This window comes from Zootermopsis nevadensis, unplaced genomic scaffold (genome assembly GCF_977971745.1).
Source record: "Zootermopsis nevadensis isolate Lab colony 2312 unplaced genomic scaffold, Znev_1.0 Znev_ptg000061l, whole genome shotgun sequence".
Classification (NCBI taxonomy): domain Eukaryota; kingdom Metazoa; phylum Arthropoda; class Insecta; order Blattodea; family Termopsidae; genus Zootermopsis; species Zootermopsis nevadensis.
The window spans coordinates 23,059,357-23,078,182 of NW_028259192.1; the positions used below are offsets into that span (position 1 = coordinate 23,059,357).

Consider the following 18,826-nt stretch of genomic DNA (forward strand, 5'->3'; position numbering starts at 1 on the left):
ACGTGGGAAAAGTGCAGCTGTGTTCTCTTCCAGGTAAGACCCACGTCTGTAAATATTATTTTCACTACTTTTATCCTTTAAATCAGTGGTATTCAACCTGGGGTACGCGTACCCCTGGGGGTAGCTCGACTCTCATTTGACTTTACAGGTAACTATATTTACCACCTGTTTTAAGAGTCGGTAACTCTGAATTTTGTATTTTATTCGTTTAGTTTGATTGTCAGCGTAAACAATGTTAATCAGTTGGTCCCTGTAATGCCGTATCTTCGTCTTCAGGACCAACTTTTTCTCTCCAAAAAGTAGTCGTACGTACGAGTTTTCATTAATTTTCCGAACATTACAGTCGCGTTACGTTTTGTAATTTAAAAGGTCTTGGTGCTATCTGTTCTGTTTCAGCGTGACGTAACACTTTCCAAACAAACGAGGATCACCACTCGCAGTCACGTGTTTCACCCGAAGGCCGAGTGCATAGGCGTCCTTTTTTTTTGTAATTTGCGAAACACTTTCTTCCAAATGAGTGTCATTACAGTGTAAATGTTAAGATCATTAGTTTGTCATCAGATTTAATGATGTTTCCAGTTAGTGTAGGGACCTCGCTACGGGTGAAATGTCACCTTCAAAAATAATGGCGAAGCTCGGTAGGTGATATGATATCGATAACATTTCGTGCTGTTTAACGATGCACTAATCAGGCACCCAGGATTGCCCAGTTGGCTCGCCGGCTACGTATAAGCTTTGATTCTCAGACAAACGACACCAGATGGCACGATAGGCTTAATCATGCATAAAACAAAGGCAGAGAGTGGTTTTGTGTCAGAGTAAATGGGCCCACGATTTCGTGTGTTCATTTTTTTGATCTCTTAAAAGAATAATGACAAGTGACGATGCTCGGACTTTTGCAAACGTAAATACTATTTTTTTTTGAAGCTATAAAAGTGACAAGATTGGAAAGGTGTACTCTTCGGAGTACACTGACATGCCTGAGGCGTCCTTCGCGCGACCTTAGGTAATTTGGCCTTGGGGCAAAGACGGTAATGAGCCATCGGATTCCTTAAAAGGAAGAAACTCTTTTATAATTTGAAGGGCTCTAGGGTCTCAAAAATTATCCAAAGAAACTTTTACGTAGAATAATTTTTTTTTTTTTTTGAAAAGTAATGGAGCGTTGTCAGTTTATTAACTGCCATAGGCGAGAGGATTGTTTCACGTTCAGGCCGTCTTTATCCCCAGTCTCCAAAGCTATTCTGAAATTATCGGTGATTTCAAAACTGCAGTGTTCCAGCAGCCCTTTTGGCAGCCGAGATGCATTGCCTTTAGGTTAACGTTGATGTACCGCCCAGTTCACTTGCAGTAAACCCCCCCCCCCCATTTGCGCTCAGTTGGCTGTTGCCAAGGGCAACGGACGGACAAATATATTTAGCCCTGCGCTCCCACGTGCTAAACGTCGGGAGGAATTTTAATTTTTACGTTACTGGATCCAGTTTGCAAATATCGTCGAAACAGAAGAGTTGCTTAATATAATACAGAGTTATGAGTGCACTTAAAACTTGCACACCATGAAGACGCATGGGAGGGGAGTCACGGCGAGACTCCACGGACCCTCAGCCTCTGTTCTAAATACACATGAGTGATTGGCTTAACGCTGCTGCAGGAGAGAATGTCTGTAGCCATTGAATAGGAGGTCCGGATGAAATTTTTAATGGCCCAAATTGTATATATTGTTCGAAATGGCTTCATGACAGTTTTCCGCGTTTATCTCATGCATAGGCTTATCTCCGGATGATCTGATGAAACCCACGACCACTTCCTTACAACGTTTTAAATGCCATTACTTAACCTTAGTAGTTGATACGACGTCATACTGGACGTCGCGGCAGAGTGGTTAGCACTCTTCGTCCATTGGGGAAGTCCCGGCTTCAAATCTTTGTCCGTGGTTTTCCTCCGTCCCACTAGGCAGATACCAGTGCAACTGTGTCATTGCCCCTTCCTTCCAGTTCATTAATCATCCAATTATTCCACGCTGTAGAGCCTGATAGCCGTCCATTGCGTGATTGTCTTCTGAATCTAAGTAAATCAGTAACAGTTTCGACTGAATCAGTAGGTTCTGCGTTTGTGGTCACGAATTTCTGTCAGTGACTACGATAAATGTTTCTCAGAGATTATAGCTCTGACGTCATTAACGTGGGAAGATTTTTACACCTTAATTTTCTTTATTTAAGTATCATTGACGGGCAGCGACATTTACGTGCATGTACGGGTTTCATTACATCTGCCGTGTATATTGGCTTCTTGAATCTAATGGTCAAATTCGATTAAGATATAAATTTGTGCAGAAAAGTGATCTCTCGTGTGTCTCCTGTCGCGATTAAGTGATTGTATCACTGCAATCCCCGTAGTAAGGATGCAGAACGGTGCATTTATAAATTTGTACGAGACTCCGCTTTCAAAAGTACTCTGTATTTTAGCGGGAACATAAGTTTATTTATTACATTTATTTAAGATAGCGTGAAAAGTTTTCAAATTAATCATTTGAAATCGTATGACCTACAAAAATCAACATTTCATTCTGCATTTATGTGTTTCGTCTGATTCTCAGTTTAAACAGAGATTATTTCCTTAAACAGTGTTAACCAGTTGATCTTTGGTATGGTGAAGTGTTGTGTTTTCTTCGCGGTACGGACTGAATCCTTAAATATTATGTACACGAGCGTCGGATTTAAATGGTTAATAACATTTCAATTTATTACTGAAATATTATTGTCGTAGATTACGCTCTTAATTTCTTAAATTCTCGTTTTTCGTTTGTATGTTGGTTTACGTAACTTATCTTATTCAAAGAATGAGTGTAGAGATTATTACGAACCACATCATCCGATCAGGATTGCTGGCTTTTAAGATCTATGCAAGTTTCTGAAACTCTTCAACATATTTTTTTTTTAAAGAAATATGCATTTTTACTCCAGATGACAACGAAGCATGTAACCTAACCTAACATTACGTCATGTCTGCTTCGTCGAGGCCGGTTTCCATTTGTATATTTGTCACTACAATTTTGTTCACAATCGGGGACCGCGTTTCAACACTACAAGGGCGCGTTACTTAACGGTAGCTACAGAGGATTTTTTAAAACTCCTTGAGATTTAAAACTAGTGTTCTTCGTGATTTACAAATTCAAGGAGTTAAGCAATAAGAACAAATCCTCTGCGGCCATTTGCAAGATTTTTGCACACGACACTCGGGTGTACAGGACAAATCCGAACTCACAATCCAATACGTTGGCACCCATCGTATCACTAAGTCTTCCCCCCACCCTCTACACTAGTTATTTTGGTTTGCGCGAAGGGAGGGGGGAAGGGATGGTGCGAAGTTTTGCACACGTCACTCTGAAGAGAACCAAACCATCAGCTGGTTCATTTGGTGGGGCAAACGTTCGACCTGCTTTCTGAATCTCTGGACCGGATCCCAAATCTCGCAACTGTACATTATATTTGTCTGTTTTACCGCGCTCTGACATGCAGTCGAGGGGTTCATGGTTCAAATTCCTGTTGAGATTATTTCGTCGTTTCGGGACCTTGAGTTAGGACACGTCTCACCTGCCACTCTCACGCCCTACATGAATTTCAACCGATTTATTATGACTTCTGCAGTTGATACACCGTCGTTAATCATTCTGTATCCGTTCTCGCGTGGTGCCTATCACATAACATTCAGTCTTTTGAATCCCAAACTGCGAAAGCAAGTATGTATTTATTTATGTCTTAATCCTTTGAAGTCGAAGCTCGTCCAAAAAACATTTAAGAATTCAGTCCGTATCGCGAAGAAAACACCGCACTTCACCATTACATAGATCAACTGGTTAACGCTGATTAAGGAAATGAAACCAATGTGTACTTGGATTAGATGACAAATGCGTATATAAAATTGAATAATGAGGAGCTCCATTATTCAATTCCTCGAATGTTATTACGATGTTGAATTCAAGGGGGAGGGTGTCTACTCTCAGTTTCTCGGACAGTTCTAAAGTTCATGGGCTCCTGTTTCTATGTTCTTGGTAGGATTTCGTTTTTGAGACCAGTTTCAGTGGTCGAGAAAGTTCTGGTAACTTGATCGGAAACTAAGCTTTCTGCGTCAGTTACGACGTGCTTATTGCAAAGCTGGACAAGGTCAGAAGGCAGACTTTCTGAACTGCATTGTTGCAAGCGTTGATTTCTTTCATGTCCGCAAATGTAACCCGACATCCACAACAATGATCAAAAATACTCCTTTATTACGTATCACACGACACCTAAAGTTGTATAAACCTTCGTTTTTAATTCATTTTAAACGATATTTAACAAGACAAATGTCGTCTCCAGAGACATGAAAAATAAAACACAGCTCTTCAACTCATTTCGTCAGAAAGTTCTTCTTCTTCTTCTTCTTCTTTTAGTTTCTATTAAAGCAGAGTGCACACGGCACTACTCCGTGTCCTACTCTACAGAATTATACAATCTTTACTAAATCTTTAGTCTCTTGCCTTTGCTTCCGTGACGTAAACATGACGTCATTACTGGTCTATAAAAATAGTTTAACGATAAACCGAGATTACGACCTGCTAATAAATGTTTGTGTAATATTAGCTGCACTTCGAAAATAGGAGCTTCTGAATCGATCGCCATTAGCGTAGTCCATTACAGGGTTCCGAAGGAGTATACCTTGTTGGCTTCGAAATGGCTCCCATGAAGATCACGTTGGAATTATTGAACTGAGGGAAATTATTTTTACTTTTGGCTGAAACATGGGAAAACTATGTTTATACCCCTCCAATTGCACTAACGGGCCGAGAACGTGAAACAGTTGCGAAACACTCACCGTCTGATGACGCAACAAATGCATGAACTTGGCTATGATTTGATTTTTTTGTTATCGATTTCTACGATTTTTCTGTATTCTGTTAGCGAGATGTTGACACGGGGACTTATATATGCCTTTCTGTGGGTTCATTTCTATGAGAACACGCAATACTACGTGGTTTTACTCGGTCCATCAGGGCAAAGTACCGGATTTTCCTTTAAATTAAGCCACGACCGCTTCCAATTTTTTATTCACTAACCATTCAAAGCCCAGTGGTAATTATGTGTACCACCTGTTTTATCAGTCACTATCTCTGAGTTTGGTGTTTTTTTTGTTTCGTATTATTCTCAGTGTAAACAGCGATTATCTCCTTAAACAGCGTTAACCAGTTGATCTTTGTAATGGTGAGGCGTTGTGTTTTCTTCTCGGTACGGACTGAATTCTTTAATATTAGTCAGACGAACTATGATTCTCACTGTAAACAGCGATTACCTCCTTAAACAGCGTTAACCAGTTGATCTTTGTAATGGTGAAGTGCGGTGTTTTCTTCGCGGTACGGTCTGAATCTTTAATATTAATCAGACGAACTATGATTCTCAATGTAAACAGCGATTATTTCCTTAAACAGCGTTAACCAGTTGATCTTTGTAATGGTGAGGCGTTGTGTTTTCTTCGCGGTACGGACTGGATTCTTGAATATTATTTTTACGATCCTCGGCTTTAAAGGCTTAATTAAGCCTGTCAAGATTGTATTAACGCGTCGTTATATAAACCGCAGACAGACGAAGCTGATTACTTTGGATAGATGATTTTGACTGAAGTCTTCGACAGCCCATTAATTGATAAAACTTGCTATCACTTGAGTTAAGTGGCAGACTTTGGTCCGACATGTGTCTTCCTGCCCACTGCCATATCTTCTAGATTCACTTGCCAGTCTTTTATCCTTCTCTTTGGCAAGATGTGCTGTGGCCAAAAATGGACCGAGCCTCCTCTGACGTCACCAGCCCCCTTAAAATCTCCAGCGGGGTTCGGATATCAGCCTCGCATCGGTAACATTTCAGAAAACATCGGTCTTTCGCGTTTGAAATCACGCGAGATATCAGACTTTGCGACACAATTTTTGGATTCGTGTCTCTGTGTTCTGATGCGTGTTTTGGAAACGAATGGAAAAGTCCTTAGTGGCGCTGTGATTTGTTCTGGAATGCAGACGGGAGCCAAGAGGTCATTAGGCCGTAGGCATGCAGGGACAGTGTTTGTAAACAAAGTCCTAGTGGCTAATTTCGTGAAAAGCTATTGACCAGACTTTCCCATCTCATCACCTGTACAATACAACGCCAACTTGCGTTACATCTGTCATCTGCATCCACATAATTTGCTGTCAAACTTTGGTTGCCTTCCATTGAGTATTGGTCCGCGGTCAGGTCTTTTGCTGAGAGCCAATACATTCTACAGGCCTGCTTTGCTCTGCAGTATCCCTGTATTAATGAATACAAGACTCCTTGCATAATCTGAAAGGGCCGAGCATGTAGCAGACAGCCAGACTAAAAAATATTCTTTAAAGCTAATAGTCGCTTAACTAGTCAAAAATATATCCACCCAATAGGAGAATGGACGTTTCATGAATTACAGCCTCTGAAACCTACGCAGAACCAGTTGAATCCAATCCAAATTCTCGCGCTGTGTTGTGTAATATTTTTTATTAATAGTACCCTCATCAAAGCACAGTTCTCTCTTCCTTCCATACAGATTTCCTACGGAAGTTCTGTGTGCATTTTTAATTTCTTTTATGCAACCAAAATGACTTTCCCATCTCGTGATCCTTAATTTTATGACACTGGTGAGAAATAAGTGCAAGGTTTTAGTCCGAAAGTAATGAGTTTGCATCCGGATTGTCCTGTGACAGGACACCTCGATGTAGGTTTTCTTGGTTTTCCTCAGTCTTTAAGAAAGTGTTGAGGTGTTCAAATTGTTACTGCATTCTTCTCATGGATCCCTCCGGAAATAGAGTTTGTTGCTGTGGAGGAATACGACGCAAGATATGGAAGATGCTGAGACAACTGCGAACACCCAGAAGTGGTGGAAATATATTATTAAAATGTATCTTAAACGGAAGGCGCTGGTTGGTTTGGATTAGAGTGACGTAAGATGTGATCAAATGATGGGGTCTTATTAACACGTTAGTGAAGTTTTTGGCTGTTTTAAAGTCGGATCCTGTTTAAGTATCTCAGATTTTTTTGTACTTCGAGGCTCACTAATCCTGAAACAAAAAAATAATAATTTATTTTTGTCATGTTTGTATTGGACAGTTTTATATACGAGGCTCGTCCTCAAAGTAAGTTTCCCTGGGGCCGTTTACAGAAACAAAACACAACTTCATGGAAATATTTATTGCAACAGATACAGCAAGTGTCCAGCTATTTTTCAACATTTTCGCCACCGGAATTGAGACATTTGTCATACCGTGGGACCAACTTTTGAATACCTGTGTCGTAGAAGTCTGCCGCCTGGGATTGGAACCACTGTGTGACAACCATCTCCGCCTCTCTGTCATTCTCAAAACGCTGACGCTGACCGGACAGGAATTTCTTGAGGTGTAGGAAAAGATGGAAATCACTGGGAGCGAGGTCCGGGCTGTAGGGTGAATGATTAAACACCTCCCAGCTGAACTCCTGCAGGAGACTTGCTGTCCGTCGAGCCGTGTGCGGCCTAGCGTTATCACTGACCGCACTTCACAGTCGGCGGGAGCTGGAATAAGAACCTCCATCTTCAACAGCTGCAACGATGCTACTGTGAGAACGCGGGAAGTGCCGTTAGTGCATGCGCCATTCTACGTCATTGCTCTATCACGTACGCACAGTCGCTTCGCGCAATATAAGGTTTGCTAGCTGTGGGACGAGTGGGAAACTTACTTTGTGGACGCGCCTCGTATTTGGTTCAGCCGTAACCATGGCGACATGATATGTGATGTAAATTCTTCAATTTCTCCTGCTGTGTTAATATATACAAATGTGTCTGTGTAAAATCACGTAGTAATTGAGTCGACAACTGTAGTTTTTTTTTAAAGTGTGCTTGTATATTTTTATGTGAAATTAATCTCTTCTCATTTGGGATGAACGGCCTTTCGTAAAGCTAAGTAATTCGTCTAGATTTTCTGTTTTATTTTATTCGTGGCGTCTGGAGATGTGTTAAAATTTTGCGAGTTTCATTTTGGTGTCGCTGTATTGCTGTATGGTCCTCACGGTGTGTGCCAGTTGTATGTTTTTAATAGCTCATTTTGGCAGCCGGCCTTTTACATTCTACGCGTCAGATCAGAATATTTTTTCTCGGTGCAAGATGTGATATAATCTGACATAATCATTCTCTGTTCGAGAAGAAATGTTGGCAATTAGTTTAGCGCGGTTCCTGTTCTCCGAGATGTCGAGCTGGTGAATACATGTTAATGTTCTAATGTTACCTGGAAGTAAAATTACATCGGGCAAAAAAAGTTTTGCGTCAGACTGTAGGATTATTTATATGCTTTATAACACGGATAATAAATTCTTTAGAGACCAGTTTTATAGCACAAACTGAAGCAGTTGTTTACACGTGAATTGTCATTCTTTTTCTTCGATCTCATCTAAACAGACATCTGACTAACGCTTCAACGATGTATTATTGAGCGGTTTCAGTAACTTAAGCAACAGATCACATGGCGTCTCCTAAATCAGGCATTGGTCGTCTTATCACGTAGTGACGTGGCCCAAAACAGAAGACTGTCGGCCACAAAAGATTTCAAAATATTGTCTCCTTTTCCACTTTCTGCCGCATTTTGTACGAATTTGCGACCCAGACAGAATTTGCATTTCGTTAACAACCACAAATTATAATGTATTTTTTTTAGATGTAATGATAATGAACAAAAATGCCCTAATCGTAATCTTTCCAGGCTCAGATTACGCGACGTTTCGGTAGTCCGCACTAATTCCGTATTTACGTGATTCGTTGTAATTCTACTCACAAATTTTTGTTGTTATTTTTGTGGTAACTTTAATGGTGGTGTTTGTCGTCGAACTCTGGGACTGTTGAATACTTTTGTGGTATAAAATGTAAAAAAAAGAAAAGAAAAATGTCAGTATACCGGAGGATGGCAGTAGGGACAACTTCCGAAACTCTGTGTTTATGAATTGTACTTACGTGATGTAGTGGAGAACTGGCAACTTAATATTCTTATGTGTAACGTTTAATTTTAATTTTGACGAATTTATAAAATAAGTCGCTCGTCGTTTTAAGAATTCCCTTACATAAAATATTTTTCTCATTAATAACTAAATGTCGTTAACAATTTCCTAAAAAAACTCGTAGAAATATTTTCATTTATTCCATATTTACTTAACGTCTTTTTAATTTTTCTCAGTCTTCAAAGAAACAAGGCCAGGCTATTATTTTTGTCTCTAAGGAATCAGATAAATGTCCACGCGTGGCATTAATAATATTGAAGAACTACAGACGCTGTAAAAAATAACTGTATGTCAGTCAAGACAATTGTTAGACAGACTTAGAAGGCGTTGGTTTAAACCATAAAGCTCAAAATTCCTTAAAGCAGTCATGAACCTTGTCCTATTATTTTATAGGATCTTAAAGATTATGTCTTAGATACATAAAACTCACTCTGGATGTAATCCACTTTCCATTTTGTGTGTGTGTGTGTGTGTGTGGGTAGAGATGTTGATGTTTCGGGTTTTATTAACCGAGAATTAACTTTTAATTTTTTTGGTGCCTGCTGTAGCTCCCGGTGGCCTACGCTCACGGGCGCTGCGTTTTAAAATTACAGGATAATTCAGTGTAGACCTGGAATGCCGATGTTCGTGGAGAGACAAGGCGAACATCGAGCGATGCCTGTGTGAAGCATTTGGTTCGTCTCGTCTTTATTTAAACGTACGCCGAGCCGAAAGTTTGTTTAGACTGTTCAGTTCTCTTTCGGATAAATTTATGTAACTCTACGGATTGTTTGTGTAAGGGAGCAGACAAAGTTTTTGGGTTTTGGAACGGAAGTTTTTAAAGACTAATACTTAGAATCGTTCGTATGACTGAATGTGATTAATTGAAATTAAGTTTTAAGTTTTACCTTCTGAGTAAAAGTGAGGGATTTGGTACTAGACAAAGTCTTTGTCATGTTTTCAGAAATTCTGTACGCACTTTCGTACCTAATCGGCGCTGTCTAGTGGGTAAAGACGAGAGAATTCGCTTAGCTGTTAATTCATCTCTGTCTAGATTGGAATTTTAAAATGCCTGGAACTTTACCTCCATTCCGTACATATAAATAATAGAACAATATTGATGACCGTGTAGGCGGGATGAATAAGTATTATAGCTGTCACCATGGTAACACTTTTAAGGCATTTTCGGCGTTGTGGTTTACATGACCGCTGCTTTCAATCTGTCATGGCTCGTATTTCTGTCAGTGACTTCAGTTCTTGGGTGTTGAAGTTGTCATCTGTAAAATTCTGGGTCTGTAAGATGAAACTTTGGTGAAATTACACAGGGTTTCTATCATCATCGTGTTATTACGCCTTATATGGCTTCATATCAAGCAGACGGAAGTCAGAGTTTGTACAGATTCGATGCCAAGAGACAGGACGCTCGGTTATTGCCACTCGGCGCTGTCGAATACGAGGAACGCTATGTTTCTCTACGAGTCCTCCGTATTATCGTCTTAAAGAGAATTTGTAGCTACCAAAATGTGGCTTGAGACTTGCAGAGGAGGTGCTGCATAAGTATGAGAAATTTTCAAGCTCCGGGTTATTTCCGTCGCCGTAAGAGTTGCTTTCTAGGTGCACACAAATAGAATTCCTGCAGGGGAGCTCTATGATTTTACAGATAAAAGTGAGCCACTTCTCTCTCTCTCTGTCTCACAGACGAGAAACGTGTCGTGTTTATTCCTTGGACGGCGCTGTATTCGGCCCTGCGTGTAACGCAATATGGTACAGACAGAACCTCCACACCAGAGCACAGAATTTCACTTTCACTTTTAAAAATAATCATAATTCCTCGCCGTCTTTTTATTATTGTTATTTGTATTAACAGTAATGTTATTGACATCGTAATCGTTATCGAAAATGTTATATGACCACCCTTTCATTTCTCGGCGTATTATTTACCTCACGTCCTGTGTTGGTAAGCCTGTACCAGGGCTAATCGAACTTTGCTTTTAATGCCCACAGAAATATTGGGGGAATCCTTGAATGTTAAAAACTATTATTATCTTTTGTAGCTGAATGTGCTAATGTTTCTTTACAGGATTATAGTGACGTGTTCAAGATATTTAATCTGGCTCACAAAATTAACAGGGAAATTTTTAACTGTGCTTTTGTGGAACTGACTATAAATTTTGGACATTAACAAACTCTTGTCCTTGTGCGTTGATTTTGGCCGCGAAAATTTTTTTGTCGGAATTTTTTTTTTTCATTTTTTTATCATATGGATGTTAGAGAAACTCAATTCTGATGCACGGTCAGAAGATATCTATTTTACAACCATTTCGTTATTAGTATTGGAAGACTTTGTGTTATTTTGATTTCTGTCTTTGATTAGCTCCTGCGATTCGCGGGGCGCTGTTTGTGAACCATCACCTAGTTGGCTCGGAAAAATATAGCGGAGGTGTATGTAGTCACGTGACCTATTGACGACTGAAGTTCGCTTTGCCAAATTCATCCGTATGTCGGAAACAAAATGTATGTTTTGTGTATACTGAACGCTAAGCTTCGCGTTGATGAAATTCTGACAGAAGTAGGTCGCACATTTCTCTAATCACCTGCTGCTCTCAATGTCACTTCCTCCGTTTGGATATTGAGGTCTATCACAATTATAATCCCTGGCCTAGCCCCTTGATGTTTGTTACATTCGTCGACCAAGAATATCTTTAGGGTACTGGCTGAGTTCTAACTCTGTCGCACTGCAAACGAGTGTCGGGGACCGTACGAGTAGGTTTAGAGGCGACTTGTCTGTCTAAAGATATGAGGATTTTGTCGAATTTGGACTTTATTCATACGTTAAACATCTGTAGGGAGTGTTGAAAGGGCAGAATGGGGTTACTTCTCTCTGTTCTGGTGGTGTGCGTTGGTGTCTTGGAAGTTCTCGCTTGTGTCAGACATTTTCAAGATGGCTACCTTCCTCTGTGGACTCCACATTGTGCTGTAACTTCCGGTTACACGGCTTCTTACGAACGTTGGCGGAAAAAGCCGAGTGATAATTTTGAATTTGGGACATTTGACGATGTTTGTGATACTTTAAATCGGACTGAAAATCAGTCTTTGGACACTTCGTCTAATATTCAGAATGGTTTTACTGTGAAACATTTTGAGAACGCTGACAAAAATAATTACTCTTCGACTTACGAGGAATCTGGAAGTGATAGCGGAAATGGTTTGTCGCCTTCTGTTGACGAGCATAAAAATGAGGTCCTCTGTTACGAGAAACAACCTAACATTTTGGCATCGTCACTGGATAACGATGAGAGTGAGGTAAATGTGATTAACAATGTTGGCAAGAATGCGATATCGCACATCCCTCATGAAGAATACGACAGGAGGTCCCAGGAAGCATTCGCTGATGAATTTACTTCTGGCTTGCAAAGTGAGATACATCCTGTAAATATTGGTGCGCGTTATGAAGTTTTGATTTCAGAAACCCAAACTCAAAGTGCAGGCCCACGACTGTCTGACTGTGTGCTTGAAGAGACAATTTCTTCTGACGCTGGGATCGAAAAGTATCCTCTCAGTTTGAAAGATACAGATTCCCAGCAGAATGAAGTTCCTATTTTAAACACTGGCGATGAATCACACACTTCTTCTTTGGGTTCAGTCAATGAACAAAGTTTTGAAGGAGATTCACCAAACGACTTTCTCGGTGTAAAATATCCAACGCGTATTCTCGAAACAGAATCTGACCTCGAAGATCTGTTGTCAGATTTGTACAGCAGCGAGATATCGGATAGGAAAAGCACGGTTGAACCTGGCAGTGAAGTTCCTGTTCAAGAAGGCGGAACAAATATTCCGTTGTCAGAATTTATAACAGATAAGTGTTCCAGTGCACTTACAGTTCTTGAACAGTTTCCAGCTACAGGGTGTCAGTCACAGATTTTATTATCAGGTAGTGCAGTAGATTCGACTGTGAATCATGAAGGTGAGATTCCAAGTACAAGATCTGAAATCAATAATATATCATCATATTTAGAAATACAAGACGATAAGTCGATTTTGGGAGTTGTGGCAGGGGAACCATCCAGTGCAATCGAGGAAGATTTTGATAAACATCAAGATGACGCAGTTACAAGTGGCCAAGACGAGTCTGCGGTCCCAACAAGTTTTTACTCAGGACAGAGCCATCAGAATTTGCTTGTTTCAAATTCTGTAAGTGAATCATCTTCCATCGCGACTGTGACACCAAATTCTCAGCACAGCCCTTCGATTTCAAGTGACGTAATAGATTCTGAAGGGACAGAAGTTGTAAACGAGAACTCATTTCGTTCACCTGAATTACGTAACGTCCGAGAGGAACTTCCTGCTTGTAATTTTCATGTTGGATCTGAAACATTTTTGTGTGCAGAAAATGCTGGACGAGACGTAGGATCAGATGTTTCCAGGGGAGGAATTGAAGCCTTAAATAGTCAGGTGGAACGCTCAGTTCATACTTTTGGCACAGAGAGTACCACAGATTTTAAGCAGGAAAATTTGCAAAATGTCACATTTGAAGACCATCCTATCAGTGAAACGAATCTGGATCTGGAAGGAGGTGGACCCTCTTCACCTGATTTTGAAGACTATAAACAAATCAGCATCACCAATGATGACGCACAACAAGACGTTTCGGGAAGCCATTTAGATTCACAAATGACCCTAACTGATTTTGCCACGTCTCTCGATGAACGTGCTCGTCGTCAGGATGACAGTGGTTTGCCCACGTCAGGAAGTCTTACGGGACATGACGTTTTGGATTCCAACATACGTTCATCTTCATTTACGTCAGTCACTCCTTTAACTATCGATACCTCCGGTCAGTCTTCGATGTCTCGTTCTCCCTTAACAATCGATACTTCACTTGAAACATCTGCTTCTGTCACCCCGTTACCAACAGATCATCAGCCATCTTTGTCTCCGATAAAATTCCCTTCTGCTCCAAGAAAGTCCGAAACAGATATCAGCTGGCCGATATTCTTCCCAGGTACTCCCGTTATAAAGAGGCCATCGGTGTCGTTCGCAACACCTGAGTCAGTGTTTGCAAATGAAGACGAAGAATTGTTACGACAATTCGTGGAAGAGACATCTTCGAGGTCTTCCTGCATCAAAATGCCAGCTGATACCAGTACATCGACAAATTCTGAAACGACTCCAAACGCGAGTGAGGGGAGGATATCAGAATCAGCGGAGAGTCCAGGGAGAGACGATTTGCTTGATGAACAACCCGTCTCGATCATCTTCCGAGATAAATCGCCTTCAAATATCGCTTCTGGTAATGATTTTTCAAGAAAAGAATTGAAACTTCAAAGGCGGAAGGGTTACAAACAGAAGAGGTACAGTTCTGCGACGGAAATCAGGGCACAGGACGAAGAAACCGAAGACACGTCGTTTAGTGAAAATAATCCGAAATTGATTCGTGCTTCAAGCGTAAAGGAACCGAAGAAACTGTACAGGAAACCCGCCAGATCTTCGTCGTTTGAAGACGTCGTGTCGTGCGACAGCGAAGCGGAGGGAAAATGGGACGCGTTTGGTGCAGAACCAAGAGATGAGATGACGGATGTTTCAGTAGCAGAGGAAGAGGAGGCAGTGGCTGGAGAAACGACGGGAAAAGGCGATGTCGCAGAATGCCCGAAAATTCGCACAGAACGAAACCCACCGAAATTAAACGAATCGAAAACACCGAACGATGACACTACCCAAAGAAAGGACGACACAGACGAGGGAATGCGTGATGATAATGACGATGATTTGAGCGTCAGTGAAGAGCAGAGTTCGTCACAACAGAAATCTGCCCCGAAAGAAGCCTTTTGGGTAAGCAGTGGCGGTGGAACCCGTTAGGTGTAGTCAGTGGCGTTATCCCGATGTTTTTAACGAAAAAAAAATGAATACTTCTCTCTCTCTCTCCGTGTGTTTCACTACTACTTGTGTGTTGCCATGGTAGCGGATTGTGTGGTACATGTTTGGAATAGTTAATTAACACTTAAATGCACAGCGGAACCTGTTTTGATTTTATAAACTGTGTGTTTGAATCATGCACATTGTGTGTTCCCTGCCTTTTCTTCTGGGTGAAGCAGCTATGATGAGGTTTTGCCCCAAATTCAGCATTAAATTACATTTAACAATATTTCGGTTCATTTTATTGAATCTTACTCGTTATTACCTTAATTTGACTACTGCCTCGATCTAATTAATTATTATAATTACAGATGTTGTTCTGTTCAGTTATAAAGACGTCTGAACTTTTCGGTTGGTTTGAAATATTCTGAGGAACGTACTGCCTTTATATTCAGGGTTGACGACTTCCTTCCTGGAGGCAGTATTTTACCTCGGGGATTTTGGTTTATTTGTCCGGGTACACGTGGCGTTACATGCCAAATGTTGAACATCGATCTCTTTACCGCCGTGATAACCTTAAATGTTGTTATTGTTTGTGAGATCTGATGTTCTCTCAAGGCGGCGAATGTGACGATATTCTGGATTGTGACGCCTTGTAGACTCCTTTATGCGAGTTTGCATGGTCTCAGATCCTGTAAAACAAACAACATCGCCCTGTGATTACAATTAGGATATGCATATCAAAGTTCATGTGTAGTTGAGTCGCATTATGTGATAAACCATTAGTTGCACGATCAGTAGTTATGTATTGTAGTGTATGGAATTTTGTGTTGAAAGGATCTTTGTCCTGGCATGCCCAGTTTTTCCCTTGTAGGCATAGGCGTCGATTCTGAATCATGATGTAACCTAACATCTGATATTCTTTTAACTTATTGTTTCTTGGATGAAATACCGTACTTGACAATAGGTCACGACATCCTTAAATAATTCTTGAATATTTCCTTATCGCTGTTTGTAATCTGGAGCAGAGCGAGAGCCTCAGGCATGTCTTTAGCGAATGAGAATTAATATTTTACTTGTAATGGTCGCAGTGAGAAAGGCTGTGGTATCTGAAATTTTCTGCATTCGTTTCGACATAAAGTGCTTCATGACGTCGTGTTCCTTTATATACTGAACCTCGGTCATATATCGTATTTTTAATGTCGTAGTTCTTAAATGCGTACTTAGATTTCCCTTCTCAATCGGTTGCAAAGGGTCGATGGATGTGACTCGAGTTGCTTCTTTGCGACTAAACCTGGTAGAAATTCAGCGAGATCGTCGTACGCTCTGATTTCTGTACAGTTTCGGCAAAGTAGTTTGGTATTAATGTTGGACTACCAGAGACGTCTGGCTTCGTACTTGCTTTTAAATATAACTTCAGGAAGGGGGAGGCTGCAACTGACGTTACAGCGTCCTGATCGTGTGTGTAGCAGAATTTGATGAAATTTCGTACGCGTTCTGGATCCCCCGAAATGCAGCCTGCGTTAAGTTCGGTCTCGGATATAATGTTTTAAAAATATTATGTGGCTTAATTATGATTAATAAATTGTTGCGAATTAATTTTTATTTGAAAGCTGTACGTATTTGTAGGTACTTAGAAATCCGTGTACAAAATAAAATTGTGATTCCACTTCAAAGTAGACACGTCGTGCTCTTATTCAGTAGATGTTTTAAAATATTACGAATTTTAGTTTGGAAAAGTATTTTTTTTACATGTTTCCTTGAAGCTTGTAAATAAATCAGCCGATATACTAGGGTTTTAAAACATTGAATATGATTTCGTTTTGTAAGATGTGTGTGTACACGATATATCCGTGTGGACAATATCAGGATTTCTTATGTTTTGTTAACTGAAGTTTTTGATCGAATAACTTCGTACCTTCGTTCTGTGGTAGTTGAGATGCAGTTAAATTTGAAACGTCTTCACATCTGCGTTGTGATTCACTGTTTGCCAGCTTACGTCAATGTAACAGAGCGTTGATTCATGGTAGCTCTCGAGCACTTTGCAGCCAATTGACAGACAGACTGACGAAGCCAAGGCATGGCAGCGACGGGCCCTGAATACATTGGCTTCTGATTAAAATTGTTTCGGTCTTGAAATGAGCAGAAGAGACGAGGACGGACAAATATTTCGTTGTGACTTCTAGTGAATGCAACTTGCTTGGAAATTATATTTAGAAAACTGTCTGGATCTGTGTCTGCTACTTTTTAAGCCGTTCGCATCCCTGAGGAGCGGCTATTGAGATCGTTTGTGTCCATCCGTCTGTACGGATTTAACAACTTGAGAAAGGCCGAACGGATTTTGATTAAATTTGGTATTGTGGGTGTTTCATTAAAATTTGTGGACACAGTTCAGTTTTAGTCGAATATGACTATAACTGGCAATTCACACACTCGTTTCTGCTTAAAGTGCTGGCTGAGTGGGGGAATTTTACGCTATGCGTATATTTTATTATTTTTGTAATGCGACTACACTTACATAATAATTTAATTACTGATGAAAATAACGCCAACATTCTTATGTTTAATATTGTTTTCAAATTTTAAGTGTATGTAATGTTTTTGGTTGCGTCACGTCGAAAAGTAAGCTGTTCTGTTGTGTGTTTTGACATAATTGTTTTCATATTTTAATATTTTCCGTCAAATCACAATTTTAATAAGATAATAAAATATATAAAATATTTAAAATATTTCGATGCGGAACGTGAAATGATATTTTAAATATTTTATATATTTTATTATCTTATTAAAATTGTGATTTGACGGAAAATATTAACCTAATTCACAATATGACGCAAATATACTACCTTATAATTGTTTTCATGAACTCAAATGGATTAAATCATATTATAATACGTCTGTCCTCATCTCAGTGTCTCTCTTGGTTCGATACGTTATATGAAATGTTGTTCTTTTTGGATTCATGGATCTGTGGAAACTTAAAGTCATGACGCAGAAACAAACGAACCAAGCGAGCGAGCAGACTTTGGTCGAATATGCCATTCTATGTTGTCCATGAACTTGCTGGAAGGTAGCGCTTTCGTACAGCCCTGCGCGTTTCGAAGTGGAATGATTTATTTTCCCACTTTTGATACGACGAAACGTGTGATCTGTTCTTCTGTTCGCTGTTTAGTGACACTTTAATTCAAAGGGGGAAAATTGGGCATGCGATAAAAGTATTTCCGTCCTCTTGGTAATTTCTTTTACAAGCTTACGTTTAATAACGCTGTGATAAATTATTAATAATGTATTTTTTGTCATTACACGACACATTTTTTTAACACTTATTTAATTTTCTATTTGATTTTCCGCACTTGATTTATTAACTGCATATTTTTATGAATAAATGTATTACTTAGCTCTTACAAACATCGCCATATGCGATGTGAGGACTGTTATTTTAAAGGTGCTTTTGTTGAAAATAGTTTATGTCATATTCTGTTATCAACTTTTTAAACTGTATGCAGTTTTGGTTGAAGTTTTGCTTCAGTAATTGCATACAAACAGCTGTATGTAGGAAAATGTTCACGTAAGAGCACAAAGTATATGTGTAATTTAAGAAAAATAAGTTTAAATTGTAGATTTGACTGTGTTTCTGCGCAATAAACATTTCATAAAATTATATACAGTGTTAAGAAATTTTTTATCAGGAAACTACTTTGCCTTACTGATTCTCTTGTTTCACTCCCATTATCCTATAAGATCTGATCTTAGTTTATGATAAATGCGAAGGAAAACACTCTTTTGTTTGCTAGTAAGCTGATTTATCTAAACGTGGACACAGAAAAAAATACTAAGTGTCTCATCACGTCTTGTCACCAGAGTACAAGACAATCATTATATGTATGTAACTAATTAATTGTTTGAAAATGTTTCAGAATTAAAATATTTGCGACCGGCTGTAACAA

At 39.7% G+C, this 18,826-nt stretch overlaps 1 protein-coding gene and 1 long non-coding RNA gene across 7 annotated transcripts in view; one reads left to right on the forward strand and one right to left on the reverse strand.

Annotated features, from left to right (window-relative positions):
• Lmpt (four and a half LIM domains protein limpet) overlaps window positions 1-18,826 on the forward strand; it is a 147,425-nt gene that overhangs the window by 91,218 nt on the left and 37,381 nt on the right. Inside the window, exon 1 of one of the 6 annotated variants that reach the window (XM_022061670.2) lies at window positions 11,758-14,855. The exons of the other annotated variants lie outside the window; for them this stretch is intronic. Coding sequence (XP_021917362.2) covers window positions 11,892-14,855 — 2,964 coding nt within the window. The 5' untranslated portion in view covers window positions 11,758-11,891. Of the gene's footprint in view, window positions 1-11,757; window positions 14,856-18,826 lie in introns of those variants that run through there. 6 annotated transcript variants of the gene reach the window in all.
• LOC110828711 (uncharacterized) lies at window positions 15,165-17,612 on the reverse strand. The gene is made up of 2 exons (XR_002542754.2): window positions 16,798-17,612; window positions 15,165-15,571 (listed from the first exon to the last, which is right to left on the reverse strand). It is a non-coding gene; the product is annotated as an uncharacterized LOC110828711 (long non-coding RNA).